This window comes from Doryrhamphus excisus, chromosome 4 (genome assembly GCF_030265055.1).
Source record: "Doryrhamphus excisus isolate RoL2022-K1 chromosome 4, RoL_Dexc_1.0, whole genome shotgun sequence".
NCBI classification, from domain to species: Eukaryota; Metazoa; Chordata; class Actinopteri; order Syngnathiformes; family Syngnathidae; genus Doryrhamphus; species Doryrhamphus excisus.
In genome coordinates this window covers 10,355,036-10,370,117 of record NC_080469.1, presented here as the reverse complement: position 1 = coordinate 10,370,117, position 15,082 = coordinate 10,355,036, and the positions used below count along the sequence as shown (strand labels likewise).

The 15,082-nt window shown below is 40.8% G+C and overlaps 3 protein-coding genes across 3 annotated transcripts; 1 reads left to right on the top strand and 2 right to left on the bottom strand.

Moving 5' to 3' along the window:
* Positions 1-14: 14 nt before the first annotated feature.
* thoc5 (THO complex 5) lies at positions 15-7,738 on the bottom strand. Its single transcript, XM_058070898.1, has 20 exons — positions 7,596-7,738; positions 7,274-7,378; positions 6,987-7,130; positions 6,708-6,821; positions 6,306-6,403; positions 5,891-6,037; positions 5,668-5,782; positions 4,463-4,595; positions 4,307-4,384; positions 4,177-4,220; positions 3,632-3,731; positions 2,922-3,030; positions 2,742-2,843; positions 2,572-2,668; positions 1,817-1,928; positions 1,621-1,724; positions 740-827; positions 560-675; positions 281-471; positions 15-203 (listed from the first exon to the last, which is right to left on the bottom strand). Exons 2-20 carry the CDS (start codon positions 7,370-7,372, stop codon positions 140-142), a joined length of 2,055 nt encoding a protein of 684 aa, XP_057926881.1. The 5' UTR covers positions 7,373-7,378; positions 7,596-7,738; the 3' UTR covers positions 15-139.
* A 314-nt stretch (positions 7,739-8,052) lies between these two features.
* Positions 8,053-13,085, bottom strand: tfip11 (tuftelin interacting protein 11). Its single transcript, XM_058070896.1, has 15 exons — positions 12,956-13,085; positions 12,467-12,676; positions 12,197-12,362; positions 11,609-11,765; positions 11,400-11,527; positions 11,150-11,311; positions 10,784-10,975; positions 10,351-10,530; positions 10,130-10,264; positions 9,930-10,033; positions 9,688-9,856; positions 9,350-9,593; positions 9,126-9,268; positions 8,610-8,775; positions 8,053-8,509 (listed from the first exon to the last, which is right to left on the bottom strand). The coding sequence occupies exons 2-15, from the start codon at positions 12,673-12,675 to the stop codon at positions 8,163-8,165; spliced, it is 2,502 nt and encodes an 833-aa protein (XP_057926879.1). The 5' UTR covers position 12,676; positions 12,956-13,085; the 3' UTR covers positions 8,053-8,162.
* Positions 13,086-13,265: 180 nt separating this feature from the next.
* Positions 13,266-14,888, top strand: srrd (SRR1 domain containing). Its single transcript, XM_058070915.1, has 6 exons — positions 13,266-13,540; positions 13,613-13,653; positions 13,742-13,899; positions 13,977-14,075; positions 14,162-14,313; positions 14,382-14,888. Exons 1-6 carry the CDS (start codon positions 13,398-13,400, stop codon positions 14,632-14,634), a joined length of 846 nt encoding a protein of 281 aa, XP_057926898.1. The 5' UTR covers positions 13,266-13,397; the 3' UTR covers positions 14,635-14,888.
* The last annotated feature ends 194 nt before the right edge of the window (positions 14,889-15,082 follow it).

Below are 15,082 nucleotides of genomic sequence, written 5' to 3'. Positions count from 1 at the left end.
GAAAAACAAATAAACATCCCAAAACCATTTCTTTATTTATTTGTAAACCATTGGAAAAATTAATGTCTAGAATGTGTCTAAAGTACTTCGAATAGCCATGAGAACTAAATGCTAGTGATGGGGACTCACAAGCCCTCTTTTAGCGATGACTGAAGAGGCCCAGAGGATGGTTGTATTTGAATGGCTTCAAACGATTTGGACCCCTGAAACCCAAAAAACATAAGTCAGATATAAGGATAATAAAGTGATTAAGTTGTGCAAAGTTTGAGATTTTGCGCACCTTACAGTACGCAAGCACATCTTTTCACGGGGAAACTCGCGTGGCCCCTCCACGCCATCATCTTGTTCTTCAGTCTCCAGGTAGACATCCAGTATGACACACAAGCGTGCAATCTGATTGGTCAGGAGCTGATGGCCGGGACGTGGGCCTTGCAGTTCGTTTTTGAATACATTCACTTCGCTTTCCATGGCCTAGACAAGTAAAATACGACTTGGTTTTCTTTTTGCCCAGAAAAAGTGAACACAACATGACATGACTTTTATGGAAAAGGCTTTTTACCCGAAGGTTGTCATCAGTGCGCCCGCTGCGCTCGCCCTTCCAGTTGAGCAAGAGGGAAAAGACAGGACAGATTTCTGGGTAACGGGGATTAAGCACCACCGCAGCCTGGAGACGAGCTACATGAAAGAGCAGATAGGTTTGCAATTGTATGTAAAGGGGAAAAAATGACATAATTGTTACCTGTTCCTCTCTCCACCTCTCCAGAAAAGTACATGTCAGTCTCTCTTGCCAGACCAGCATCAGTCACGTGACGAGTATATGGCAGGGCCTAGCAGGGCAGAGATGCATTATGGGTTCTGCTGTAGACTACCGCTGATTCATAAATTAACTCAATTGGAAAAGAGCTTTGATTTCTATTCTGTTGCTTCGAAAACAGGTCAAATTCAGACCACATTGAGTGCAGAAAACTTAAAATACATGGAAATTGTTTCCACATGGAGAGTAAAGGAAACCAAAGAAGGTGTTGAATGTTCGGGATTATTTCAGACTCCAAACCAGACAAAGTGGAGCAGTGTTTGCACTGTCAAACAGAGCAGGAATATTCAACAGTACAACAACAATGCTGTAATACATGACCAGAAAACATGGCGCATTTACAGAACAAACTACAAACAAGGTAAGTCTATTTTGGCAGCTAACTCACTCCCTGACAGCATTATTCTAATTCTCATGGTCCATATATGCACGGAACACTATAAGGCAGCATGTGGCATCAGTCTTATTTTTTTGTTGTTTTGTGCTTTTTGTGTGGCCGTTTGGTAAACATGAGTAAAAGGAGCAGGGTTTTCCCTTCCCCGGTGTTGCTATTTATTCTTCTGCACCTTGCAGCTAACTGTTTCTCAAGCTAGTCTTGTATTCACAAACTAAACCACTTCAGTCAAAACTATGTTTTGAAGTAATTCATGGGTGTGAGTCCTAACACAAAAATCGTAAACTATGGACCACCTGTACATACCAGGGTCATTATAAATTAGACTTTTTAATTTACTGATCAAGATGTTTGATGGCACCAGACCCTTTGTCAATAGAACGTATGGTAATATCGAGTGCAGGGGGCTTACCATGTAATCCTCATACGTGATGGTGGTCCAACAAGTTAAACGGGAAAGTATCTTGGCAGGAAAGAGATGCAAACACTCACTGGTGATGGGGATGATGCTGTGCTCTGAACAGAAAAACAAATGACCTCAGCTACAATTGAGTAGCTCATGATTAGGACCACTTGATGTTTGTGGTCAATAGTAGCTTTAACTTTACCTAGTGAGGCAAACTGCTTTTGCAAGGCCAAGCGGGACAGGATCCGTCCCCTCAGGAGCTTAATGGTGTTCTCCATATGGCTTGCACTCAAAGAACTGCCCATGAGTGCACTCTGGAGAAACAAGCAAGGACATCCTTAATTGATTTTAAAGAAAATTAATAAATTACCTTGGCAGAAAGGACAAAAAATATATAACAACTGTTATACATACAACTACATACTGTATAACCTCTGGGTGTTAACGATTCATTCACTCCATCAATGAATCGATTTATATTCCTATGACTTAACGATATCAATCTGTGTTTCCCAGGTTTCCTAATCAGGACAGCATATATCGATATAACACCATGTTAGGAGTTAATTATCTTCATTCAATAATCATGTTTAACTCACCGGTCTTGATTTTTTAAGTGACATTTATGGGGTCATTATGCAAAGCATAGGCTACAGTGACCCTTATGATGATACGCGGTATAGAAAATGGATGGATGCAATATGCCAAGTAAGGATGTTTTGTACGCATCGACAATAATTTGCGGTCCAATAGCAGTAATACTTAGTGACGTTGTCATTCAGCGTGGCGTGTCAAGGTCAAAATTTGTGTATTGCGCATTTGTGTATTGTTGCACTGAATCGTTTTGGATAGTTCCAAATGGACCAATATCATCCCTGACCTGTACCAGCAACCACAAATGGTGATACAAATCCAATCATCATTAAAATGAATCATAACACCACTAACTACACTTACCTCTGAGGAATCACTGGGAAAATGTAGCCCCCCGAGATTCTGAACCCACTTGTACGGATGACCGAGCTCCTCCACATAGTCAGCAAAAGAAACAATCCTGTAGAGTAATGCGATGCTTATGATTAATACAGACATAACATCCTTAACACTAGGTCAGAACTAATCCATACCCAATTTTATCAAACTGATAGCGGTTGGCTGGATTGGGTGTTTCTCTGCCATGATCATTGGCGTACAGACAGCTTAGAAGTGTATCAGATTTGACCAGCTCCCTGTAAAGAAGAGCTCATTATTAGTAATACAGTGGAGGAATAGAGCTCAAATCTACTAGCATGCACTTCTGCACGTACCCTGCACTTATGGCTGTGGTGAGGTCTGTGGATGCAGACACCTTAGCCTTGACGGTCATAATGTTGAGATTCATCAGGTAGTAGAAGAAAAGATGGAGGACACTTCCATCTGCAAAGGTTATTTGCACATTACAAGGTCAACTTCATGCTTCTGTGACTGTCCCACTGCTGCATCAGTGAAAACTGAAAGTGTGGTTTTGATGGAGCCCTCAGGGGACATACACTCGGCTGATGGTCATGTTTCACGCTCCAAACCTGCAGTCATAGTGACCGCCATGACAATGACAAAGCCTTCCAGAGTGCAACTAGCAGAACACAGTGGGGCTGAAGGTAGGCGTGAGAGAGCTCAGCAGAAGGTGGGCATAGAGTGCGAATGAGAAAATGTGCACCTGCACCTTGAAATGCTGCAGACCCACAGAGATGTGTGCACCTCTCTCCTCCCCCTTTAGGTAAGTAAAGCCTGCAATGCAGAGCCAACTGTATTCCTTTAGTCACCAGCAGGGGGAAAACAAGGCTCAATAAATGGCATCACTAAGCACAAAGGTTCTTGGTTGCTTTATCCATCAAACATTACCTGACTGTAACGGTGGAAACACTACAGAGGATTTATGATTTAAGATGCCGCATAGTCACTTAGACTGTGTGAATTTGCAGGCTTCATTTTATGCAGCACATTTGCCAATTGAAGCTGTTAATGTGATGAGTATTACCTTTGCACATCAGGTCAAAAGAGAGGGACAGTGGGTGCCACTTCAGCATCTCTCGTCTCTTGTCGTCAAGCTGGCCGCCAGCGGTTGGCCTTCTCCTTTTCTGTGAAACAGGGGTTTTTGACGTTGCGGTTTAAAAATCACATTCATATACCAATTTCAATTTGTATCCCATTTCACAGATTAGGCAACACATCTTACTTTTAATACTTGTCTCAAATGAGTGACAAAAGAAACTTAGTTTAATGAGTAAAAAAAACTAGTTGGGGTTTTGAGTGTGACTGTAAAGCGGTAGTGTCGTGTTTCAGCTACTCAGCCATTCTAAGAAGAAGAAAAAAAAGCTTTCCCCAAAATCCCTCAGCTGGCACTCATTCTGATTCAGGAAGCGATCAATGTTGCCTCCCTGCCATTCATGTGTCCTGACCTCAATGTGCTAGCTTGTGCTTTAGGGACAGTTCATATGTCAGTTGCAGAGAAGACTTTGTGGATCTTAGAGACTACACTAACCTGTGTGTGTGTGTGTATTTATCAGTACAGCAAATACTTACTGTTTTTTCCTGCTCTTCCTCTGCGTCAGAGTCACTCTCATCATCTGCAGGACAAATAAAAATGGCGTCAGTAAACTAGACAACTATGCACAGTGTGTGCTTGCTTGTATGCGTGTGTAAACGTCCTTACCCTGAGAATCCTCTGGAGGTTTGGACAAAGCCTTGGCCTCATCAACATCCCCCCTGATTGAAATGCTCAGGTTTTTGTCTGAATGAAAATAGAAAATCAGCAATTCCAATTATAGTAAACAAGGTGGGCTCAACCCTGTCTGAGAATCGTGCTTACCACAAGCCTGTCCGTATGCATTAGCTTGAACGAAAAGGACATAGAGTGGCGGCGGCAGATGCTGAGCAACCTCGGTTTGTTTCTGTGTTTGTTCAACAGGCATGGAGAGGTAATCTTGCACTGGGAGAGAGGCCTGCACAAGGAGAGCAAGGAAAAGTCACAATGCCATTCTGAGGATACCTTTGTTACGGAACAAGAGAACAAAAATGTACCAAGATGCTACAACATTTCGATAGGATCTTCTGCGCTAATTCATCAGTTAGGTTAACTGTCGTCCCTTCATAACTGGTTCCAGATTCGACTGCGTTGGGTGAATTTCTACAAAGTAGGATTCACAATGATCAAATACAATATTTCTGTAGTTAGAGCACACAAATCCTGTTTGTAAATTTCTAAAAACATTTTACCATTATTAGAGCCCTGTAGACATGAAATTACTCCCCATCAAATCCTGTCTATATCGATTTACTTGTTTTTTTATATCGTGCTTACCAGAAATATCGATATTTTTCAAAATATCGATATATCACTCAGCCCAATGTACAGTACTACTTATACATAGAATGGAAAGAAAACTGTCTTTTCCCACTATGTCACGACAGACCATGCCACCCATGCCTGCAAGTTAATGTAATGTCACGTAAGTGACACAATCAATCAATCACATCAATGCAACTGAATACCATACCACATAATAAAAAATACTTCTTTTATTGTTTTGCCTGGTGAGTGAGTTCCAACAATAGGGGGAAAAAAAATCACACTTCTCGGCCTCCTCGGCAAAGTCTATTCAAGGGTGCTGAGAGTACGACGGTTACTTGAACCTCGGTTACAGGAGATACAAAATTGTTTTCACTCCAGTCGTGGAACACTAGACCAGCTCTACACCCTTGCAAGGGTACTAGAGGGTACGTGGGAGTTTGCCGGAACAAACCGGAACCGTAACTTTTAAGTACTCGCTAGCGTGACCAACCACAGCAGACTGGGGGTGCCTGGAGGCAGGCTATGGGTGGAATACATTAAAACAGATCGTTTTCGCAACCACCATGAAATCCAAAGAAATACAGCTGAATAGGTGCAGATTCTGCAAGAACTATAAAGCTTTGCGTGCTGGTTCTAGTGTGTAGCTGCTCTATAGGTGTCCACAACTCAATACAAAGGGCAGAAAAATGCGCATAATAGGTGCCCTTTAATAGGAATCGTACCTGCATAATGGCATTCAAGCCGGGCTGCAAGCTCCTCAGATGTTCCTTTTTGACCTCAATACTCTTCTGGATCTTCTCCTTCATTGCCTGAGACTCTTTGTATTGCTCTGCTAACCTGCATCAATCACAAACTTTCAGTATGCTGTCCATGTCTAAACAAACATTACTAACATCATTATTATTATTATTATTAACTAAGCTGTGTAGCGCAGATTTTGGTTACCTTTTCCTCTGTTCAAGCTCCCAGTCTAATCGTGCCAGTGTCAGCTGATGAGGATCATTTTTTGTAAGTTGTGGCCTGGAAATCTCCTGAGGTGCATCTTGGTAAAACTCTTCTTCGGTCACCAGGTCAATTTCCTCATGTTTAGACCTGAAAAACCAACAAAGACGTTATCACATGAAGACACATTACTAAAAACGTATGGATAAACTAGAGCTAGAAGAGCTTGAGAGTCGATCACCACTATTTAAACCACAAAAAATGTCTAAACCAGGGGTATTCAAATAAAATGATAGTAGGTCCAAATACAGAAAATTTCCGGTATAGTATGGAGTACTGTAATTAAATGTGCAGTAACACAACATCATGCCTTGTCAAAAAGTAAATTTAAAGTACATTTAAAAAGGTTAATACTAACTTGAACTCCAAACATTTGCTGATTTCTTTCTGAAGATGCAAAACTTCATATAAGAGATTCTGCAACTGGAGGTGCAGCACATCCACTTTCTGTTTTGCCTGTGGGACAAAAGTAAAGGCAAAGTTATATTTGCCAATACACAGCATAACATCGAGCAGCAGTATGCAGTGAATCAGAATTCATAGGAACAAAGATCGCTGTCCATGCTTTGAATCCGAATACAAGCTCATAATGAACAAGAACATAGATCGATGTGCATGACTTTAATTTGGTGCAAGCTTGGAGTAGAACCTTTCACTTTCGTAACTCCAGCTCAAATAAATTCTGATGCAATCAAAGGTGTTACTCACCAATACAAACAAAAAAAAACAACAAAATAAAACAAAAATAGCAGGAGGTTACCTCATGTGTTTGATCCCTGCCTCTCTTCAGTCTCATGTGAGCCAGACGGTTGAGTTTTTTCAATGTCATGAAGTGGATGCAGCTCTGCAAGCGTCTCCGTTCAACTTCAGCTGACTGCATCAAATGTCACACATCAGGTTAGTTGCCTTTGCAGATGTAAACATGAACCTTATAATTGCCCATAAACTAGAACTTAAATTTCAACAAAAAATGCCTAATTTCATGAACAAGGTAACAGTATGTCCATATCAAGAAAGTTAATGGAGATGTAGGTCTCACCCCCTCCTTGGCGCCATTGGCTTTGAGCTCCTGAATTTCCCTCATTAGTTTGGTCAAATTTTCACAAGACTCTTTATACTGGAGGAAGTCCTGCTCTGGGTTCCTGCTCTCAAATTCAACTTCCTCATTGTAGACACGTACATCCTAGAAACATACACATACAATACAATTGAGCGGTGGGCTAACAGTACCCGTTTTGCTTTTTAGCGTCACTTTATTATTGACATTAACAATAAACCAGCACCTTGCTATTGTGTTTATGAGTGCCGAGTGTGTAATTCAGTTACCTGCTGATCTCCGTCGCCTCTGCCTCGCTTCACCTCAGGAGGGCCTGCTTCATTGCGAAGAACCTTCGATTTTCGCTTCTTCAGTGCGTCTGAAGACATTTGTGGCTGGGGGGAAATCGTTCACAGTATTTTAAGGTACAACTTTTAAACAACTTATCGTTCACTGCACACATTTACTAAGGAAAAACACGAGGTGTCCACAACCGCTAGCTGGCTAGCTCGACACAAAGTAACTTCTGTGGTACGTTAGCTTTTGGCTCATATGGAGCTTTTACCAATGAATATCAAAGTACCAATACTTTAATACAAATGTAATGCATACCTTGATGTTCTACAAAATGGTTCTATATTGCAAATGTAGAATGTTCGCGTAACTGAACAATCCAAACGCGAGCTTTTGCAACCGGATACAGACGGAAGCCGTGCCATGCAAAAATTGTCGTAGCGGATGGAAAAACAAAAAATATGCCGCCACCTACAGGAATGTAGCCATCTTGCAATAATAGAAAATTGCAGCAAACATATACACTCCAGTTGTACAAACTGATACTATAAAGGGGTTTATTAGTTTAGTTTTTAAAATGGTTTTATGTAACTAGTAAGCAAGAAACCTAACCATGTGGAAATAAAGGTTTGATAATCATCAAATGTATGTTGATAATCACTGAATGAATGAAGTTCACATATAAAACCTTATTAAAAATATCAGCACATCAGAGTTGTATACCAGCAACCCACAAAGCAGAACACATTTATACAAAAACATTTATTCATATTTCTAATGAATGTTTAAAAGTGTACAAACATGCCTGTGATTCTACTTGATGGAACTACACAAAAATGAAAACATTTACTGCATTTGCTATTCACAATAGTTTAGTATTCACAATCACTTAGCCATATCTATCAGACTCTGCAAAGATGTGGGAACCCACGTCTTCTCTCCTTGCACGAATACAACTCCTCTGTCTATGTAGATGACAATGCGCCCAAATGTATACAGTTGTTTGCCCTCATGGCGTTTGGCCACTAGAGGCATGAAAACAATGTTGTTCTCCTCTGCCTTGGTCTGGATGAGATCTTTAAAGTTTGTGGGTACGGTAGCGCCAACTCCCCTGTGAGTAATATTTTCAGCATCCCTGCGCTCTTGCATGGCCTCATAGTGGAAGTCTTTTCTTCTCTCGGTCTGAGTGAGATATGCAATGTTTTCTCTAGCCCCAGGTTGCATGTATCCACCTATTGGCACAGAAAGAGAACACATTGACGTATGCTGTAACGATACATAATGCAGACATTTGTTGTGTGATGATATAATTGCATATGTGCTGAAACCCACCCATGCCTGAAGACACTGCACGGTTCATGATGTCCAATGCTTCATTGAATTTCTCTTTTATGACTGACTGTAACAACAAGGCATCACTGAACATGCCCTTCCAACCGAGGTACCATTTTGTAATTTCCTCATAGTTGGGACTGTTGCTCAACCACGAGCACAGGACCTAATAAAAACAAACAACAATGTGAAATACAACAAAGTAGTGGATTGCTTTGGTATTGTATTACAGTCATCCCTTGTTTATTGCAGTTAATTGGTTCCAAAAAAGACCGTGATAAGTTAATTTCAATATTAGGATTCAATAAATAAATTTAATATTTTAGTAGTTAGAACATAGAAAACCTGTTAATGACTTAAAAAAATAAAATTTCTACCATTATTAAAGCCACGTAGACATGGCATAACACCCCTATAGTCACCTTTACACTCCTATTATTATTCTTTGTTTACACTACATTGTACAAAACTGAAACATAATTCAGTGCATGTCCCTTGATAATTATACTTCCTTACCTGCAGCCACTTTGGAAAAAAGTTTTTGTCCAGCAGAGACACTAGACTGGAAGAGGACAGCATGCCCTCCCAGTCCATCACCCAATTAAAGGGTTCCATCTGTTGCTGGTGAGGGTTGATAACCAACTCTTCCAGACACAGAGCTGTGGAGGGAAAACAGACACCATCACATATCAAGGCAAAAATAAGAAGTACATTTGATTCCATCATCACTGAGGCTGTACCGAGTTTAGGGATGATGTTTTTCACCATGAAAGCCTCCCAAGCTCCTGGGGTGAAAACATCTTTCCACGGTTGTAGGATGAGGCGTGCAGAGGCATCGCTGGGATGCCACCGCTGCAAAGCATTTACAAGTTTGCTCCTGATTGGCGGGTAAAGAGGCTCGAGGCGTGATTGGAGCAGGGGTAGCCAAGGGTGGATCCAGGAGTGGATGGGCACTGTGTCTGTTAAAGGGTTCCAGCTGTCCACCTATTAATCATAAAAACACCATTTAGAGAACACAATTTTTAAATGATGCAAAATTATGAAATTATTGTTTTATTATAAAATGAATGCACCTCACCTCTCGTTGAAGACGAGGTAAAATGAGCTGCTCAAGAAGGTTATCTGAAATCCAAACAGGAAGAAGAGGAGACCACAGTTCCACACAGTCTACCATTGGCGCCACCATGCGAGGCTGCCAGCCTGACACTGTGGACCGCATTACAGGCATCCACACCTCCCACAGCAGTCTTGAAAAGAATCAATGCATCAAATCAAAACCGGTTTCTGTCAAATATATTAGGCTGCTTAATCTGTTTTTACCTGTGATATGCGTCCATGTTTGAATCATGGCCACCGGTATTCAGGTTTCTAGATTCAAGAATTGCTCTCCACTGGCCGATCTCTTCAAGGCAATAAGAACTGTCCTGTAACAATCAAAAAATGAAGAGGCAGCTTGACTTACTGACACAAAACTACAGGGCTGCATAAGAGAGAAAGAAGAAACATCTGCAAGAACATACCTTTAATGGATCCCAGGGGAAAAGTTTCTCTTTCAATAAGGGATGAATTACAGCTGTGGCCAAGTCAGACAAACCCATTGTCTTGTATTCTTCATAATAGTCTGTCTGCAAAGTCTCAAAGATGCGGGCACACTCCTGGTGGAAGACAACAACAAAAATTGAAAACATATGGATTGACACTGTGTTGGGCCTAAACACATAAGCTTAACATAAAAAAGGACCTGTAAAGTGGGTCCCTCCCCTAGTGCTGTCTCTCCAGTCGGGAAGCGGTCCACCAAAGCCAGCACAGCCTCCATTCTGCTGATGGCATCTTGCTCTTCATCTAGTCTGCTCTGAAGTGCCTGAGACTCGTGGCTAAGCGTCACAACCACATCTTTTTCATGCTGGAGGCGGCGGGCTGACTACAAAGTTGGTCATAAATACAGAGCAGATTAGTTAGCGTGTGTTGGAGAAGAATAGTTGTGATGACTGATAAACAGCCAGCACGGGAAAAACGATTTGGTTAACGTTGGTTTTCATTAGAGTTGGACCTTCTGGTAATTATTTCTACTAATTATCGACACTAACCGAGGCTCCATTGCACAGATGGTTGACTCAATCCCAATAGACTCTAAGTACTGTACCTATTATTTGTCTACTAAACTTCTGCTGTACCTGTAATATGTCTTGTTCTGTAAGGTCAATCAAAAGTTGCAGGTTATGTTCCAGTTCAGGAAGTGCAAAGCCAGCTTCCTTCTGATCTCGTGTAGCCATGCCGGGTGAACCTTCTTCTGGCATGCTGTGCTTGTTGGACATCTGACTGTAACTGTTGTATATTCTTTGCTCTCTTCCAGTCATATCGATTACCTGCAGATGGGAAGAAAAATTGATAAATGAAACTGAGGTAGGATATTGCCGCAGACCATGTTTTTCTAATATATCCAGTCAGCTTTCTCTACAGAGTATTCTGTTAGTATGATATACAATCTGGGAAAAAGTCTCATAATATAAAAAGTGGAATAACGTTTTCTGCAACATTACCTTAACTTGTGCCAGCTCTCCAGCAGATGCCCCAATGCTGCGGCCAACAAACTTGCCTTTAGCCTTCAGTTCATCTATGGTTTTGTAAGAGTACTTTGGTTTCTTCTTTGCACCTGAGGCAGCTGGATCTTTACGCCACTGGCCTAGCTCCTTCTGAAACTCCTACACAGATTAAGGATGAGAAAAACATCATTACAACCCTAGTTTGTACTTTTGTTTCAAAAGAGGGAAGAACTGAATACAAAATCACCTTTTCCTCCTCCTCATCTGAGTCAACCATAGGGAAATCCTGAAGACTTTGTTGGGTTCGTTCATTGCCGTAAGCGCCTACTGCTCCCTTTCCTTTGCGAACCTTTGCCTCAATAGGGTTGATAATACCTGTAGCAGGGAGGCAAATGGTCAAGAACCCTGTATTGCGATCACCTAAATCCTAAAATAAACAACATTAATTCTGCTTACCCTGAGCATTCTTGCCCAAGCCTTTGCCTGGTTGATATCCCATTTTCTGCAACAGTTTTTGTCCAATACCCTTGGTGTGTTTCTCCCAGTTACCTATTCCTTGCCCAGTCTGTATGCCACCAGCAAACCTCTGAGACTGGTTTCCACGAAGATTGCCCTGTAAAGATTTTATATTTGGTAAATACTAATATAAAACTGTGTTAGAATATACAGGGCAGTGATATTATGACAATGTACGCAGACACAATGAAGGGACTTGATGGAGCAGCTTTATATCAAGCTTGGATCGTTACATTACAACATTGTTGTGGACAGAAGACAAGCAATGTACTGTATAATGACAATTCTGACTTGCAAACAACACATATACTTTTCAACAGGTGGATGTCAACTTGACTAACACCCATGTATTTATAGCAAGGACTTAACAGATACATATGTAAGGCTTTACCAGGTATGTCAAGGCATACCTGTCAAGGTCAGCCCCTGACCAAAATGGGGCCTAAGTGAAATGTTACTATTCAGATTTCATTCATGACACCACTGCAGTGTGTTAACAAAAAAAATATTTAAAAAAGTATAATGAACCTTTTGAAGTTTTTTGAGTGCTGGCCCACGAGAAGGTGGAGGTGCTGAAGGGGTGTCATCATCAGAATTTTCAGAGTCTCCTTCTTCTTTTTGTTGTTTTTCCTCTGCTGCGGTTTTTCTTAAACCAGCACTCACAAAGTTTACTGGAGCAGTATAGTCTTTGGATCTAGAAAAAAATATGCCCCTGGTTTAATATATTAAACTTGAACCAGTCAACCATTTTGGTCCACTTAGGATGATGATTGCAGCGTTATCAAAGCCATGATTTACCTCTTGCCTCCAAAGCTGGGTCTCTCATCGTCATCAGAATCCCTTTCCGCCCAGATGCCATAGGTCATCTCCTCTTTTGTTTGTCTGTGTCTGCGGCGGTCTGGGTTGAACTCATTAGCCAAGTCCCAATCTGTGATCTCAAAGCTTTCGATCTCTACACCTTCTTCCTCCGCCTCCCCTCTCCGTCCATACAGGTGTGACATTGACATTCTGGAAATGATGATTATGACATAGGCAGGCAGTTCAAGAACTTGTTAAAAAAACATAGTAATTCTGATCGTTACCCATGGATAATCTGTCCAAGTAGAAGTAAGCCAACATTTGGGTTATATAGTTTGAATCGCTAAAATCAATAAACATAAATGCACCTGATTTGTTATTGTCAAAAGAATTGTAACGTGTACAGCGTGACGAACATACAACTATCTAAGTAAATAGCACATATAGTCAAACATTACAGGTAACTACGTATTGTTATTTGTCAATTACCTGTTTCTCCAGAGATTAAATTAACATGGTCTCTTTTGTAAAAGTAGATCAGTTTCGATAGCTAACACCAGCTAGCTTCTTGACGTACAGCACACGAGAACACTTTTTGTACTTCCGGTAGAAAAAGTACTTCCGGTGGTTACTAGCTTAAAAAAATAAAAATGATAACTATTTTTTTGTCAAAAAAGTAAAAATATATTGATCTATACAAATCTATTCCAGTGTTTATATAGAGAATAAAACGTTTAAAATTCATTTTGGAATAATAAGGTACGTTCACGTCAGGTTCAGAGACAAAACCGGAAATAGAAAAGCTGTGCCACACATAAAATATTCCGATGCATTATACATGTTTATGACATGATACGCTTGCCCGACAAAAGGGAAAGTTGGTTTCATAATATATTTTGCCCACATATTTATTCAAATTGTATGAACCTAGATGACTGACACGGGGGGAGAGTGGCAGGTTGCACGCCGACGAAAAGGTGCGTCCAAAAGGTCGACGAGTTTCTTTGTATCTACATCATGCTGTCAGAACCAGCTGGATGTCGGGAAAACCATCAAGCGCATCAGAGAAACCGCGTAAGATTTGAATTCAATAACTACATCAAAAAGGTCAGTGAAACTATTTTAATTCCACGTTATTCGCTACAGGGCTGACTTAAAATGCCAAGATGTTTGGGAAGAATGGAAAGGTGAATCCAAAGTCAATACAATTACGAATATCTCTAGTCAGAAGCCAAAGCCATAGATAGTTGACCTCGTAACCACCTTGTCTTCCAGGGCAGATCCAGGGCAACGTCTCAGAAAAGTTGCAAGAGAGTTCAGATAGCAAAATAAGTCCACTTCAGTACGTGTGTTATGGCTTGGGCACCTTTTCCTCGTGTGTATCTGCACGTTACCAGCTGGCCATGCTGCTCCTGCTCCTGGATGCAGGAAAGGTGAAAATATATTGATGCTGTCAGTCACCATCATATCCGAAACACATTACCCTAAGTGTATTTCTCTCATTCAACAGATTCCACTCAAAGACTGTTTTGTTTTTGACCCTGCTTTCTCCCCTGGAGAAAAGGATGTCCTGAGAGAGTTGGACCTGACTGTTCTCACAGAAAATGAGGTAGGTTTGGAATGCTTTTTTTATGTTGCGTTAAAATTGTGACCTTCCCCTTCACTATTATTTGTAATCGACCTTCTGTTGTGTAGGAGGGGAAGCGACTGGCCACCAAACCTACACTCTTTTACCTCATGCATTGTGGGAAGGCCCTGTACAACAACTTATTGTGGAAAAACTGGAATCCACAGAGTCTGCCCCTCATTATGATAATTGGAAATAGCTTTAGTAGCATGCGAGAGAGGTTTGTACAAGACATGTTGGTTTGAAAATAAACTGTTAATGTGAATTGTATTTTTGTTGTGTTAACAGGATGATCGAGAGAGAATTCAAGAGGAACTACAGTTACATCAGCCAGGCGGTGACTGTGTGTGAGGAGAGACAGCTGACCTGTCCATCTCATCTTATTGATGTCTTCGGTGATACTGCACTTATCACTTTTAATTCTACAAAGCTTATTAGTCTCCCACAGTGTAGTTGGACAGAGACCCCTGAACCCCAGTATCAAGACTGCCCGGATTTGGAGATAATACAGAGAGAATCTAACAATGGCGTAAGGACATAAGCTATTGGTAGTAAAGGATGGCAGCATTTACAGTTGCACCACTAGCTGAATATGGTGGACTCAAAGCAGTGATGGATGGTCAGTGCCTTGGTTTTTTTTTAACTTGATAAAGTACTTTTTAGAAAAAAAGTTTGACATTTGGTAAGGACAAATCTATGGGTACATTGTGAAATCCAACTTTGAGTCATCCATACCTCCAGATGTGCACAAACTACATTTAAATGTAAATAAAAAATGAGCGATATAAAAAGTTATCAATGTCTGCTTAGGAAAAAAATATTGTGCATCCCTAATATTTCATTTTGTAGGATTCATCATGTATGATATACATAATATACATAATTCATACAGTATTTAGGGTTTTTTTTGGTATACCTGTTCTATTTGTTTGACAGGATTAGACAAAACGAGGTGTGGTGGCTCTGATCATTTCAGTTTGCAAATTTTG